The following is a 12,963-nucleotide window of genomic DNA, read 5'->3' as shown; positions in this document are numbered from 1 at the left end:
ATCATGTTTGCAGCGCATTTACGTCAGGGTTTACGGGTTTGTTAAGCTGGTGCCGTAATATTTATCCGACCCACGTACCTGTTCACACGGGACAAACAGCCCCAGGAAAAAACACGGCAGGTAAAGTAAAGGGGTGTGAGCCTCTGATAAGACTCGGCCTGCGGGGAGGGGCGTGGTGGCGCGGATTGGGACAGTAGGTGACGGAGTCTCGCATATACAGTGAGGCACGGCGGCAGGAGCGCGTCTATTCCCAGGCGGCGTCGGGCAGTTCCTTCTCAGGTAAGGAGCCGCACACAGTGCGTTCTATTTGTATTCGTGTGTATTAAGATATAAAAGCAGCGCGTATTTTAAGCATGCCGTTTATTCGTTTGCGGTAAAGTCCTGCTGTGTATGTGATTGAACTACCCTGTGAGCAGATGTGGCTGCTATCTCAGCCGGTGACTGACCGCCACATGTACCCGCTGATTTAATCTGACTAGGATTTGTTCTGTGTTTATGTTTCTTCTTAAAACTCATTTAGCGGCTAAGTGTTGTGTAAGGTGCGGAAACGTAACTGTGTGTAAATAAACACACCTGTTGTTAGTGCCACTCCCACCACTAGCCGCCTACTACTACCATCACTACTGTAACTGTGTCAATAATATTATAAATGCATGTATGTTAGTTACATGGCTTAATATAGTTATACAGACATATAATTGTGTAACTACAAAGAAAGTGATTCATGTGTCTTTTTTGGCCATTTATTTGTATATTTGTGCACTTCTGATAACTTTAGAAGTTTTTTTAGTTTTTTTGTGTTCAGCCGGATTGCGTGCAGTGATTGTAATTCAGTGCGCGTTTGTGTCGGTAGCCTTCTCTGTGTCTGCTTGTGTTTCCGCGTGTGTGTGTGTGTGTGTGTGTGTGTGTGTGTGTGCCGCGGCGGGGCGGCGCGCTCTGGCTGCGATCTCTGTCCCGGGCGCCGGGTCTCCACGCCAGTCTAACCTGCTCTGGCTGCTCCGTCAGCTGCCTTCTGCAGGCGTGTTCGCCAACTAACGTCTCCTGGATTCTGACACTCAGGGTGACACAGCTGCCGTTTCCGTATTACAACAATTTTATCAGTCTTTTTCCTGACAAACCTGCTGAATGACATTCCACTGCTGAAAATCCTTCACCAGCCCCCCCACCACGCGGGTTTCTCAGTCAGAGTTGAGTCTTCTGTGGCCAGTGGCCTGTACCACGACGCGGGGTTACTGGCCTATCGGGGTAACGACGGATTTAAGGTACCACAGTTGAAATGGACTTCATATTCGTTCACTTACATTTTGCCCAAACTACCTTAAATACGACAAGTTACCCCGATAAGCCCATAACCCCGCTTCTTAGTACAGGCCACTCGTATTATTATTATATTTAGCAGTTACGTTCAAAACTTTTTTGGCTTCTCACGATGAATGACCAATTTGGTATTAATTAGATTTGTTTTTATAAAAAAAATTGTTTTCCAGAGATCTGTTTTAGTGTTTTTAAGAACAACTATTTCAGCAGAGGAGAATAATCCAAATAACATAAATCGCAGATTTTCCCGGATTGTGATTAAATAATTCATCAAAACGTAAAATCAGCCAGCTAAATGAATGAACTTGATTTTTGAATGCTTTTGTCTTATTGCCAGTTTTCCAGAACAGTCTGTGGTCTCTCTCAGGTCAGGACTTGTTCCCGTATATTACGGTGTGGCGTTCTCTGATGTCTGCTCGTTCCGTGGCCGGCTGGTCACCTCTCACCCAGTTCAGGCTTCCACACGCCCTTGTCCCTCCCCGGCTGACACACGGTGGGAGGACTGGGTGGACCCCTGTGGAATCTCGACGGCTCTCAAGTGCTCGTTTATTAAGCGTGAGCACGATTGCGAAGATTCACATTTCAGAAAGGAGCGCGCGGCACCAGGAAGCGTCGTGCATACTGAGAGCGTTATCAGACTATCACAGTATCAGGAGCACAGTGCGTAACCGGGCCCTCGCTGCCTCCTGACCGCCGCTGCTTCCTGACCCCTGCTTGCCTGCTCATCCTTCAGCTATGGCGGAGGCACACCAGGCTGTGGCTTTTCAGTTCACCATCACTCCAGAGGGCATCGATGTGCAGCTCTCCCACCAGGCGCTTGCTGAGGTGTACCGGTCCGGGGTGCGGTCCTGGAAGAAGAGGCTGGCTCGAATGAAGGTGAACTAACAGTCTCTCTGAGTTACTATCTGTCTGCCTTTCTATCTGCCTGATGTCCTGCCTATCTGCCTGTGCATGTTCTCTCTATATGCCTATATATCTGTGTGTCTGCACTTTCAGGAAAAAAAGAGAGTACCAAATTGTACCTTTGCTTGTCACTGGGGCTGTACCCTCACAGGTCTGCCAATTGCACCCTATAGCAGTAGGTAATTGTAAGAAATAGATTCTGAGGAACATCCCCAAGGTATAAACAACATCAGTGTACCCCCAATGGTAAAATAATGTTCTTCAGAGTGCATTTCTCTACCTTAAGAGGTACAATCACCTACAGCAATAGAGTACAATTGGCAGACCCTTGAGGGTACAGGCCCAGTCACAAGCAGAGGTACAAATGGGTGCTCTTTACCTGACTCTGTTCATTCTCAGACTAGTTTACACTTCAGTCTTGTGACTCTTCATTCACTGTTCTTCCAGATGACTGAATAGGTCTTGCTATGTTGTTCAGTGCCACTTTACAATAAGGCTACCCAAATGAAGAGTTTATGAACGGTTTATAATCTGGTTATTAATTAGGTTGTAACACTTTGTAAATTACTAATAGACAATTTTAAACAAGTTATAACAGTTTTCTTTTTATTAATGAGTTCCTACCATTTACACGTGGCAATAGGGAGCCTTATTGTAAAGTGGTCCCTGTTGTTCTATGTAAGCATATCTACCTTATTGTGAAGACGTATGTTATTTTCCCAGCACCGTGCGGCAGTAATGTGATAGATGCAGAGCTTCTTCTCTTCTCTGCTGCAGAACACTGTCCTCACTGGTGTGTACCCCGCCAGCCCCTCCTCCTGGCTCTTTGTGGTTACTGCTACACTGGCAACCATGTATATGGGCAGCTCAGATCCTTCTATGGGCCTCATCAGGAAAATCCAGGAACACCTGCCCACCAGGTAAGATCCAGGAACAAACACCCACCCGTCACATAACGCCCAGTATCTGCAGAGCACTGTACCCACTGCACTCACTGGTGCTCCAAACGCATGCCCTAGAGAGGCACACCCAGAAGGCCATATCAGTAGTTGACTCTGTGGCTGTAATGCTGTTTTCCGCGTCTGCTCTCCACAGCGGCTCCCCAAGTGGCCAGTCCCAGGCGGTGTTGTCGGCCGTGCTCTTTAGCACGCTGCTCTGGTTGCTCCTTATCCACGCCATGCGCCTCTGCCTCAGGATGCTGCTCTCCTACCACGGCTGGATGTTTCAGCAGCACGGCAAGATGTCCGTCACCACCAAAGTCTGGAGTGTAAGCGTCATGTGCACCGTGCTCGGGCACGTATGGGAGCACACGCACACGCAGGGGCATAGGCACACGCGTGGACATGCATGCAGGCATGGGCACACGCATGGGGGCACACACACGTATGGGCACCGGCACGCAATAATAAGGGTTTATGGGTAATTCAGAATCTGTGACCTCCTGCGCTTCCTCCCCCTTGTGTGCCTCCACAGTGAGGTATTATGGGTAACTTTTTTGGGTGACCTCCCATGCTTCCTTCTCCTTGTTCAGGTGCTTGTGTGCCTCCTGTCCAGCAGGCAGCCTCTGCTGTACAGCTACCAGGCGTCTCTGCCCCACCTGCCAGTTCCTGCTGTAAAAGACACCGTTCGCAGAGTGAGTGACTCGCCAGTAGAGGGCGTGAAGGATAATAAGGTAGCAGGACAGGCAGACAGAGTGAGATGTGAAACCTCTCCCCCTTTTCCTCGCTCAGTACTTGGAGTCAGTGCGGCCCATAATGAGGGACGAGGAGTTCGATCATATCACTCTGCTGGCGGCCCAGTTTCTGGATGGTTTGGGGAAGCGGCTCCAGTGGTACCTCAAGCTCAAGGCTTTGTGGGCAGGGAACTACGTGAGTGTTGTTGGGGGGGGGTGCTGGCTGAGAGCCGCTCGGGCCAGACGATTACTCTGTGTATGCCCCCCCTCCTCAGGTGAGCGACTGGTGGGAGGAGTACGTCTACCTGAGAAGCCGCACCCCCATCATGGTGAACAGCAACTACTACGGCATGGTGAGCTGGGGCGACCCACCCCTCAGGGAGTCAGGTCTACCCTGCCCCCTGGGGGGGCAGCTTCTATGTATGGATCATGACTTAGAGATTAAGACCAGGACCAGAACATGTCAAGTTCTGGAAATAATCAGCACCCATGTTGTGAGGGTCAATGATATTAATTTCACGACAGAGTGCTCCGTTAAAAAATGTCCCCATGGGGAGTGACATCATTACGGCTTCCTGCTCTCAATTGGCCGTTTTCCCTGTCTGTGTGACACATGACTACACCACTGTATTGGGCAGGACTTTCTCTACGTGACACCGAGCAGCCTGCAAGCAGCCCGGGCCGGGAACGCTGTCACCGCCTTCCTGCTGTACCGGCGCAAACTGAACAGAGAAGAGATCAAGCCTGTGAGTGCCCTGCACCGGCTGCACTGCATTGTGGGGGATTGCATGCCAGGCTGCGTCCCATATGACGCTGTTCTCCTTCCAGAGTCGAATCCCGGGGACAGTCATCCCCCTCTGCTCAGCGCAGTGGGAGCGAATGTTCAACTCTGCGCGTATTCCTGGTGAAAAGACCGGTAATATGCTTCACTCACATATATATACACACACACACACACATCCCCTATCTAAATGGGGACCGTCCATTCATTTCTATGGGGAAAACCCTAATCCCAATCACGACACCCTTAACCTCCACCCATTCCTAACCTCAACCATAAGTAACTAACCCAAATACAAGACTTTTGGCATTTTTACTTTTTTGATTGCATTCACAGATTTTTATAAAACTGAGGTTATCCAAATGGGGACCTCAAAAGATGTCCCCAAAAGTAGGGAAATTTCAGGTTTTACTACACTTTGGGGGACAATTTGGTCCTCAAATGTGATCTATGAAAACCCACACACACACACACACACTGATTAGGTATCTATATTTTTTTTGTGGGGACTCAGCATTCAATTCTATGGGCATAACCATAATGCCAACTATGACGACCTTAACCAATACCCAGCCCTAACCCTAACCATAAGTAATCTAACAAGAAGTTGGTCCCCACAATGTTGAAATAACATGTTTTTATTACATAAAAATATGTAATATATACATGATATACACGTACACAGAGGTTTGTAAGTTATATCTTTGTGGGGACTCTCCATTAATTTCTACGGGGAAACTTTTGGCATTTTTACTTTTTTGATTGCATTCACAGATCTTTATGGGGACCTGAAAAATGGTCCCCACAACATAACAATAACAGGTTTTTATCAAATTGTGGGGGACATTTGGTCCCCACAATGTAATATAAATCTAACCCACACACACTCACACACACATACATACATGTGTTTTTATTCACAAAACCTCCCTCCCACTTTATAATGTACTCCTGCTTTCCCACCCTTCCTCGGACTTCCTATCCTCAGATACCCTGCAGCACTGTCAGGACAGTGACCATGTGGCAGTCTACCACCGGGGGCGCTATTTTAGGCTACCAGTTTACAGGGCTGGGAGACCACTCTCACCACGAGAGATTGAGTGCCAGATGCAGAGGATCCTGGAGAACCAGTCGCCCCCCTCCCCCGGGGAGGAGAAGCTTGGGGCTCTGACTGCAGGCAGCAGGTACTGTGACCTCACTTCGTGTCCAGGGTCCTTGGGATGGGGGGGGGGGGCTCACATATTAAGTGAGGGTCTAGACCCTACAACTGCAGTGCACCATGAGTGCATGTTGCTGTCTGTGCTTTTTCCCAGGGTGCCCTGGGCTCAGGTGAGGAAGCAGTTTTTCAGCTCGGGGGTGAACAAGCGCTCGCTAGACTGCATCGAGAAGGCGGCTTTCTTTGTAACCCTTGACGACGACGAGCAGGGCATGAAGGGGGATGATCCCACCGGCAACCTGGACCGCTATGCCAAGTCCTTGCTGCACGGGAAGTGTTATGACAGGTGGGGGCACCAGCGCATGCTGAAGTCTAACAATGCACAGTGGAGTAAGATGGCGCCACACAGGGGTGGCTCTCAATGCAGTGGAGTAAGATGGCGCCACACAGGGGTGGCTCTCAATGCAGTGGAGTAAGATGGCGCCACACAGGGGTGGCTCTCAATGCAGTGGAGTAAGATGGCGCCACACAGGGGTGGCTCTCAATGCAGTGGAGTAAGATGGCGCCACACAGGGGTGGCTCTCAATGCAGTGGAGTAAGATGGCGCCACACAGGGGTGGCTCTCAATGCAGTGGAGTAAGATGGTGCCACACAGGGGTGGCTCTCAATGCAGTGGAGTAAGATGGTGCCACACAGGGGTGGCTCTCAACGCAGTGTGTCACCCGCCAGTGAGGGATACCCTGCTACAGTCACCTTTCCATTTTGTCCCTCTCCCCCCTCTCCTTCTTGCCTTTTTTCCTCTCTCCTGGTCCCCCCTCTATCACTCCTTGCCCCCTCCTTCTTTCTCCCCCTCCCTCTATCCATGTCCCTGTCCCCCTACAGGTGGTTTGATAAGTCCATTTCCCTGGTTGTGTATAAGAACGGGAAGACGGGCCTGAATGCTGAGCACTCCTGGGCTGATGCCCCGACGGTGGCTCACCTGTGGGAGGTGAGGCCATATGACGTGCATTGGGTACCTCATGTGGTCATGTGACGCCATGGCTGTGATGCTTTCCTTTCTGCCCCTTGCAGTATGTCCTCGCCACAGACGCCTTCCAGCTGGGCTACAATGAGGAAGGACACTGCAAGGGCAATGTAGACCCTGGGCTGCCCCCACCACAGCGACTGCTTTGGGACATCCCCCCAGAAGTGAGGAGCTCTGTTTCTCTGTGTCTATGGGTTTGTGTGTCTGTCCATGTCTGCGTGTGTGTTTGTCTGTCTGTGTCTGTTGCTGGCAGTAAAAAAAACTGAGTAAAAAAATCAGACCTTGCTGACTATGAGTGACACCTCACTGACTGTGAGTGACACCAGTCTGACTGTGGGTGCTTTCACACTGCAGGAACTCTGCCTGACTGTAGTTCCTCAGAGGCAGTTCCCGAATACTTTTTTAGTACCTACTCCGGACTAGCTACTTTTCGTCTGAACACAAACTTCTGAGGAGGTGCTTACAGTGACAGCTTGCTGATTGGTTGACCACAAGTACCTGTGCTAACATGGAAGTTACGCATGAGTATGGGGAAAAGAGATAAAAGTAGCAGAGCAAAAACTGAGCAGATGGATTTATTTTTTTTAACATCAGTTACGTTTAATTCCTAATTTTTGCTTGTGTCTCCTTATTTCTGCATTGGAAAATTTGATCGATGACTGATACTTTTGTCTAATATCTTTCGTGCCGGTGGTAAAACATTCCAGCACTTACTATTGGAATAATGTTACATTGTGTTTTATTTTGTGGAAAATGAAAGATTGCTCTGCTGGCCAGATTTAATTATGAATTATGAACATCCCAGTCAAGAATAGGGTCTCACTGTGATCTCGTACTGATCTCATAGGTTATCTTTTACCATAATACTGCAATATCACTGCACTGCCAGATCAATTTGAAATTGCTCACTGACCGCACTTTGATCTCATCATTTTATTTCATACTGTGAGATCATCATGATACCCATACGATATCATGTTCATTATCTATAGGTGAAAGAGATGCATTTGTTGATCAAATGTATAGGTACATACACTATATTGCCAAAATTATTGGGACACCTCCCTTTACATACACATGAACTTTATTGACATCCCATTCTTAATACATAGGCTTTAGTATGGAGTTGACCCACTCTTTGCAGCAATAACAGCTTCAGCTCTTCTGGGAAGGCTGTCCACAAGGTTTAGGGGAATTTTTGACCGTTTTTTTCAGGAGAACATTTGTGAGGTCAGTCTCCTCTCTAATTCATCCCAAAGGTGTTCTGTCGGGCTGAGGTCAGGACTCTGTGCAGGCCAGTCAAGTTCCTCCACACCAGACTCACCCATCCATGTCCATATGGACCTTGCTTTGTGCACTGGTGTGCAGTCCTGTTGGAACAGGAAGGGGCCATCCCCAAACTGTTCCCACAAAGTTGGAAGCATGAAATTGTCCAAAATGGCATTTAGAGTTCCTTTCACTGGAACTAAGGGGCCAAGCCCAACCCCTGAAAAACAACCCCACACCATAATATCCCCTCCACCAAACTTTACACTTGGCACAATGCAGACAGGCAAGTACCGTTCTCCTGGCAACCACCAAACCCAGACTCATCCATCAGATTGCCAGGTGATTTTATACACCTGTGGCTATGGAAGTGATTGGAACACCTGAATTCAATGATTTGAAGGGGTTTTCCAATTCTTTTGCCAATATAGTCAATATCATTTATTAAACATTCCACAAGTGTGTTTCAACTGTAAACTACAAAAAACAAGCTTTATTTCTCATTTTCACAAGTACAGGTTCACTGGAATGCTTCTCTTCACCAACCCCATCTTGCTCTCCATAGCTTGGGGGTCACAGCACTGGGTCACACTGTTAGACATTTCAAAGGATTTTACAGTGACTTACTGGCAACACTATTCACAGTACCATAACTGTATTTTGCTTTTACAGTATCTAAGTGTTACTGTAATTGTATATGACAGTATTGTTACTGTAAAACATGTATGGGTCGTATAAAAAATATAAAATAAAGGCTGTTTCATTTTGATCGCGATCAAGCTTCAAAATAACTAACAAGTAACTGACAATAAAACTTGCTCATTGTCCATTATTTCGGGGTGGAGGTGTAGTTTATACGTCTCCCAGGCCTATTTAGCATAAAGGTTACGTTTCCTGTTGTGCGGTTGGAAAGCAACACACAAAAGTGGCCAGGAACTACAAATGTCCCTGGTCAAGGAATTTGGAACCAGGAACCTGTATCCAGAACTTCGGTGTGAAAGCACCTTGGGAGTAACACCTTTTTGATTGTGACACCTTGTTCACTGTGAGTGACAATTTGCTGACTATGAGTGTCCTTCTTTCCCCTCAGTGTCAGGAGGTGGTAACTCGGTCTCTGGCAGAAGCTCAGGCCCTGGCCTGCGATGTCAGCTTCCATGTGTTCCCCTTCCGGGACTTCGGCAAGAGACTTATAAAGAGGCACAAAACGAGCCCAGATGCCTTCGTCCAGCTGGTTCTACAGCTTGCTTACTATAGGGTATGAACGTGTCTGTGTCCTCAGCCTTGTATCTTAGGGAATAATGTCATGGAAGATTAATCAGGCAGCTTAAGCAAGCTGTTCAGTAAAAGGTGAAATAGTTTCCCTTGTGTAATGGAGGGATGGCATTCTGTGGTCATGTGTGATGCATCAGCGTCCTCAGGTCTCTAACTGGCCTTGTTGATGTCTCCACATCAGATCAGGGGAACGTTCTGCCTGACCTACGAGGCGTCTATGACACGGCTGTTCCGGGAGGGCAGGACGGAGACAGTGCGCTCCTGCTCAGCTGAAAGCAGCAAGTTTGTGAAGGCATTGGAAGATGGGGAGGTGGAGTCTCCAGTCAAGTGGCCAGCGCCCCCTCTGGGTGCATCCCAGTGCTGAGCTGGATTTAAGGCTACTTTATCATCCCACCGCTGTGCTTTTTTGACAGTAACACGGGCCTGTCTTCTGATCTTCTATGGATGCTAATGGCTACCATTCCATCACTCGCCCTTCATACAGGGGCCGGAACTCTGCAGGAGGCTCTTCCAATTGGCAGCTGAGAAGCATCAGAACCTCTACCGATTGGCCATGACTGGGTCAGGCATTGACAGACACCTCTTTTGCCTGTATGTGGTCTCTCAGTACCTGGGAATAGAGTCACCTTTTCTCAGCAAGGTATGGAACCTGTATGCATATAAGTGAGGCCAAATGCTTCCTGGAGGTGCCTGGTTGGTGTGACCTTAATCAGGACACTTAAAAACACTTGTTGATGGTTCTTCTAGGTGCTGTCTGAGCCATGGCGCCTGTCTACTAGTCAGACTTCAGTCCAGCAGGTGGAGCTGTTCGATCTGGTCAACCATCCTGAATACATCTCGTTGGGCGGAGGCTTTGGGCCGGTCAGTGTAAAGCACTTATTCCTTAGCTACTTACTCAGAGAGCCAGAACTCAGCCGCTGTACTTGTCACTGCACTCTGAGATCCAGAACCCAGCCACTGTACTCTCAGATTCGGAACAAAGGAACTGTACTTCGAGATTCAGAACTCAGTCACTTTACTTGGAGATTCAGAACTCAGTCGCTGTACTCCAAGATTTGAAACTCAGTCGCTTTATTTGGAGAGTCAGAACTCAGTCACTGTACTCTGAGATTCAGAACTTAGTTGCCTTACTCAGAGAGTCCTCTTTCACCTGCATTAATGCAGGTGAAAGAGGACTGTTTAGGTTTAGGTGCATACCTAAACACCTAAACACCATTCCTCTTCGTTACTGATCAGTGGACCTGTTTACTTGTGGTGCACGCTAGTAACAGCAAGTTTCTTTCCTGCTGGACCAGGTGGCTGACGATGGTTATGGAGTCTCCTACAACTTTTCAGGGGAGGACATGATAAACTTCCACATCTCCTCCAAGCAGTCGTGCGCACAGTCTGTGAGTGTCACAAGCCGGGGCTGCAGCCTGCACACGCCGGGGATCATGCTCATTATAGAACCCGTGAGATTTAATGACAGAGTACTTCTGTACTTCAGCTGTTGTGTAATACACCATTTGTAGAACAGTACTCGGAACGCGACTTGGTGGCAGGGCCGTAGCCAGGTCAAAAGTGTTAGCCCTCCCTAGGTATGCTCCGTGATGGGTTGTGGTTATTGGAGTTGCAGAAAAAATACTGAGGACTTGACCTCAGCATCCTCATTGGTAGGTGCAGGCATGCTTGATGGTAACCCAGCAGTTTGTCAGACTTCTCTTGCCATAATCTCGATCAGGCCTGGTGGGCCAAAACCAAGCTTCACCATGTTAGGACATGTAGAAATCAAGAGAACCACTTAACTTATATATTTATCATTGATTTGAAGGAAAAATGTGGGTAAAAATCTGTTCCTCTCCATAGACTTGAACATAAAACTTGTTTTGTATTTTTACTAATTGTATGTCCGGTAAGGACCGGATTTGTCCAGCTCTGGCCTGGATGGAGTTCATGTCTGGATGTTATATGAAGTCCTTTTCCAGATTTGTAAAATGCTGTTATCTCCCCTGCCCAGGACTCTCACAAGTTTGGAGACCAGATCAAACAAGCACTCTTAGACCTGCGCGACCTGCTTAGTGAAGATGACAGGACCAAGAAGCCAGCAAGCAAGAAAGACATTTAGATATGCAGAGCAAGAAAGAGGCAGGCAGACAGGCTGGTTGGGGATACCAGGACTGCTAGACCAGAGTTGACTATCAGGCAGACCAGCTACCTCATCCGCAGCTCAAGTGTGGACACAAGTAGTGAAGGGAGCAGAGAAAAACAAGGACATTGTCTATCAGTATAGCTGCAGAGCTGTCTGAACACCAGTCTGACCGTGTTCCACAGCAGGTGCTGAGGAACAGAGACGATATCTTTTGTCACAGTACTCCAGACCTCGCTCATCTTTTAATCAAAACAAGGCTCTGTCACCTCTGTCTTTTATTTATTTGATCTGTCTCTAGTTTTATTACTCTCTGATTTTGGTATTTGTCACATATTGTTGTTCTTAATTTAATTTTTATTCTTAAACTTTTTTTTTTTACTTAAAAATGTATTTTTTAATATTTGAGGACTGTTTTGACACTAAATTACACCTTAGTTTATCCCACTGCTTAACCTGGTCAGGGATGGGTGGTGGGGCATGAGCCTGTGAATGGTGAGTTTGTGTGCCTTGCAGTGGGTGAACCCCCCCCCTGTGCCCACAGCTTCTGGGTATAGGGTCCGGACCCCCATGACCCCGCATAGGATAAGCGCTATAGAAGATCTTCCCCTTTGCCCTCCCTGTGTGTGACCCTATTCCCTACGAAAAAATAGTCAATGGAATTACCAGGTAAAAAAACATGTATATTTTAAAGTTAGAATCGATTCTTAAAATGAAACATTCAGATTGAATGAGCTGATATTTCAGTATCAAGCCGCACACCACAGGGAGCAATGGACATGATACCTCTGACAATGTATGTTGTTAATGATAGTTTTAGAGAGTCAAACGGTTGCATACGGTGTATAATAATAATAATAATAATAATAATAATAACAATAATAATAAAAAAAAACCCTAAAGAAAGTGTATGTTATGTACCTGATAATTCTCCGTGGTTGATGCATAACGTACATAACTATGTAAAGGATACTCATAAGCATAAAGTATTGTTTTTGAACTTTATCACATCTTGAAATTTGTACTTTCCAGATAACCTTTTTATTTCATGCTCAACACTGAGATGAGAACCTGCTTAATCAACGCGACTTTGTGGTGAGATGCTGGCATGGGGTGGGTGGGGTATTTGCCAGTGGATTGGATATCCCATTCCCCTCATCCCTATAGTGTCTGGTCTCCTAATAGTCTGACGGACTGCGCAACAAGAAAAAGGACAACAAGAAAAGAAGAACAAAATACTAGAGCATAGCTTTTTAAACACATTAAAACAACACAACATGCCTTTGTCTCCATGTTATACTTCCTGCCTCTCCTACTCACCTGTGATGCAACATTGAGCAATCCAATCATTTCACTCTGAGAATGAAAGGCTTCAGGCCATAAAGGGCAGCCAGGGTTCAGTGGACGCTGCGCTTTGTACTCAATACATGCCTTAGATTCCAACGTA

The 12,963-nt window shown here is 47.2% G+C and overlaps 1 protein-coding gene across 1 annotated transcript; it reads left to right on the top strand.

Annotated features, from left to right (window-relative positions):
- The first annotated feature begins 176 nt into the window (after positions 1 to 176).
- Positions 177 to 12,521, top strand: LOC111836859 (carnitine O-palmitoyltransferase 1, liver isoform-like). Its single transcript, XM_023798487.2, has 19 exons — positions 177 to 279; positions 2,051 to 2,193; positions 2,998 to 3,140; positions 3,316 to 3,487; positions 3,752 to 3,853; positions 3,951 to 4,088; positions 4,168 to 4,245; positions 4,531 to 4,638; positions 4,721 to 4,808; positions 5,662 to 5,857; positions 5,987 to 6,175; positions 6,712 to 6,817; positions 6,901 to 7,017; positions 9,210 to 9,374; positions 9,573 to 9,701; positions 9,876 to 10,031; positions 10,139 to 10,252; positions 10,687 to 10,779; positions 11,388 to 12,521. Exons 2-19 carry the CDS (start codon positions 2,053 to 2,055, stop codon positions 11,493 to 11,495), a joined length of 2,343 nt encoding a protein of 780 aa, XP_023654255.2. The 5' UTR covers positions 177 to 279; positions 2,051 to 2,052; the 3' UTR covers positions 11,496 to 12,521.
- Positions 12,522 to 12,963: the final 442 nt, after the last annotated feature.

This window comes from Paramormyrops kingsleyae, chromosome 22 (genome assembly GCF_048594095.1).
Source record: "Paramormyrops kingsleyae isolate MSU_618 chromosome 22, PKINGS_0.4, whole genome shotgun sequence".
Lineage (NCBI taxonomy): Eukaryota > Metazoa > Chordata > Actinopteri > Osteoglossiformes > Mormyridae > Paramormyrops > Paramormyrops kingsleyae.
This window is presented reverse-complemented; position numbering and strand designations above follow the sequence as displayed.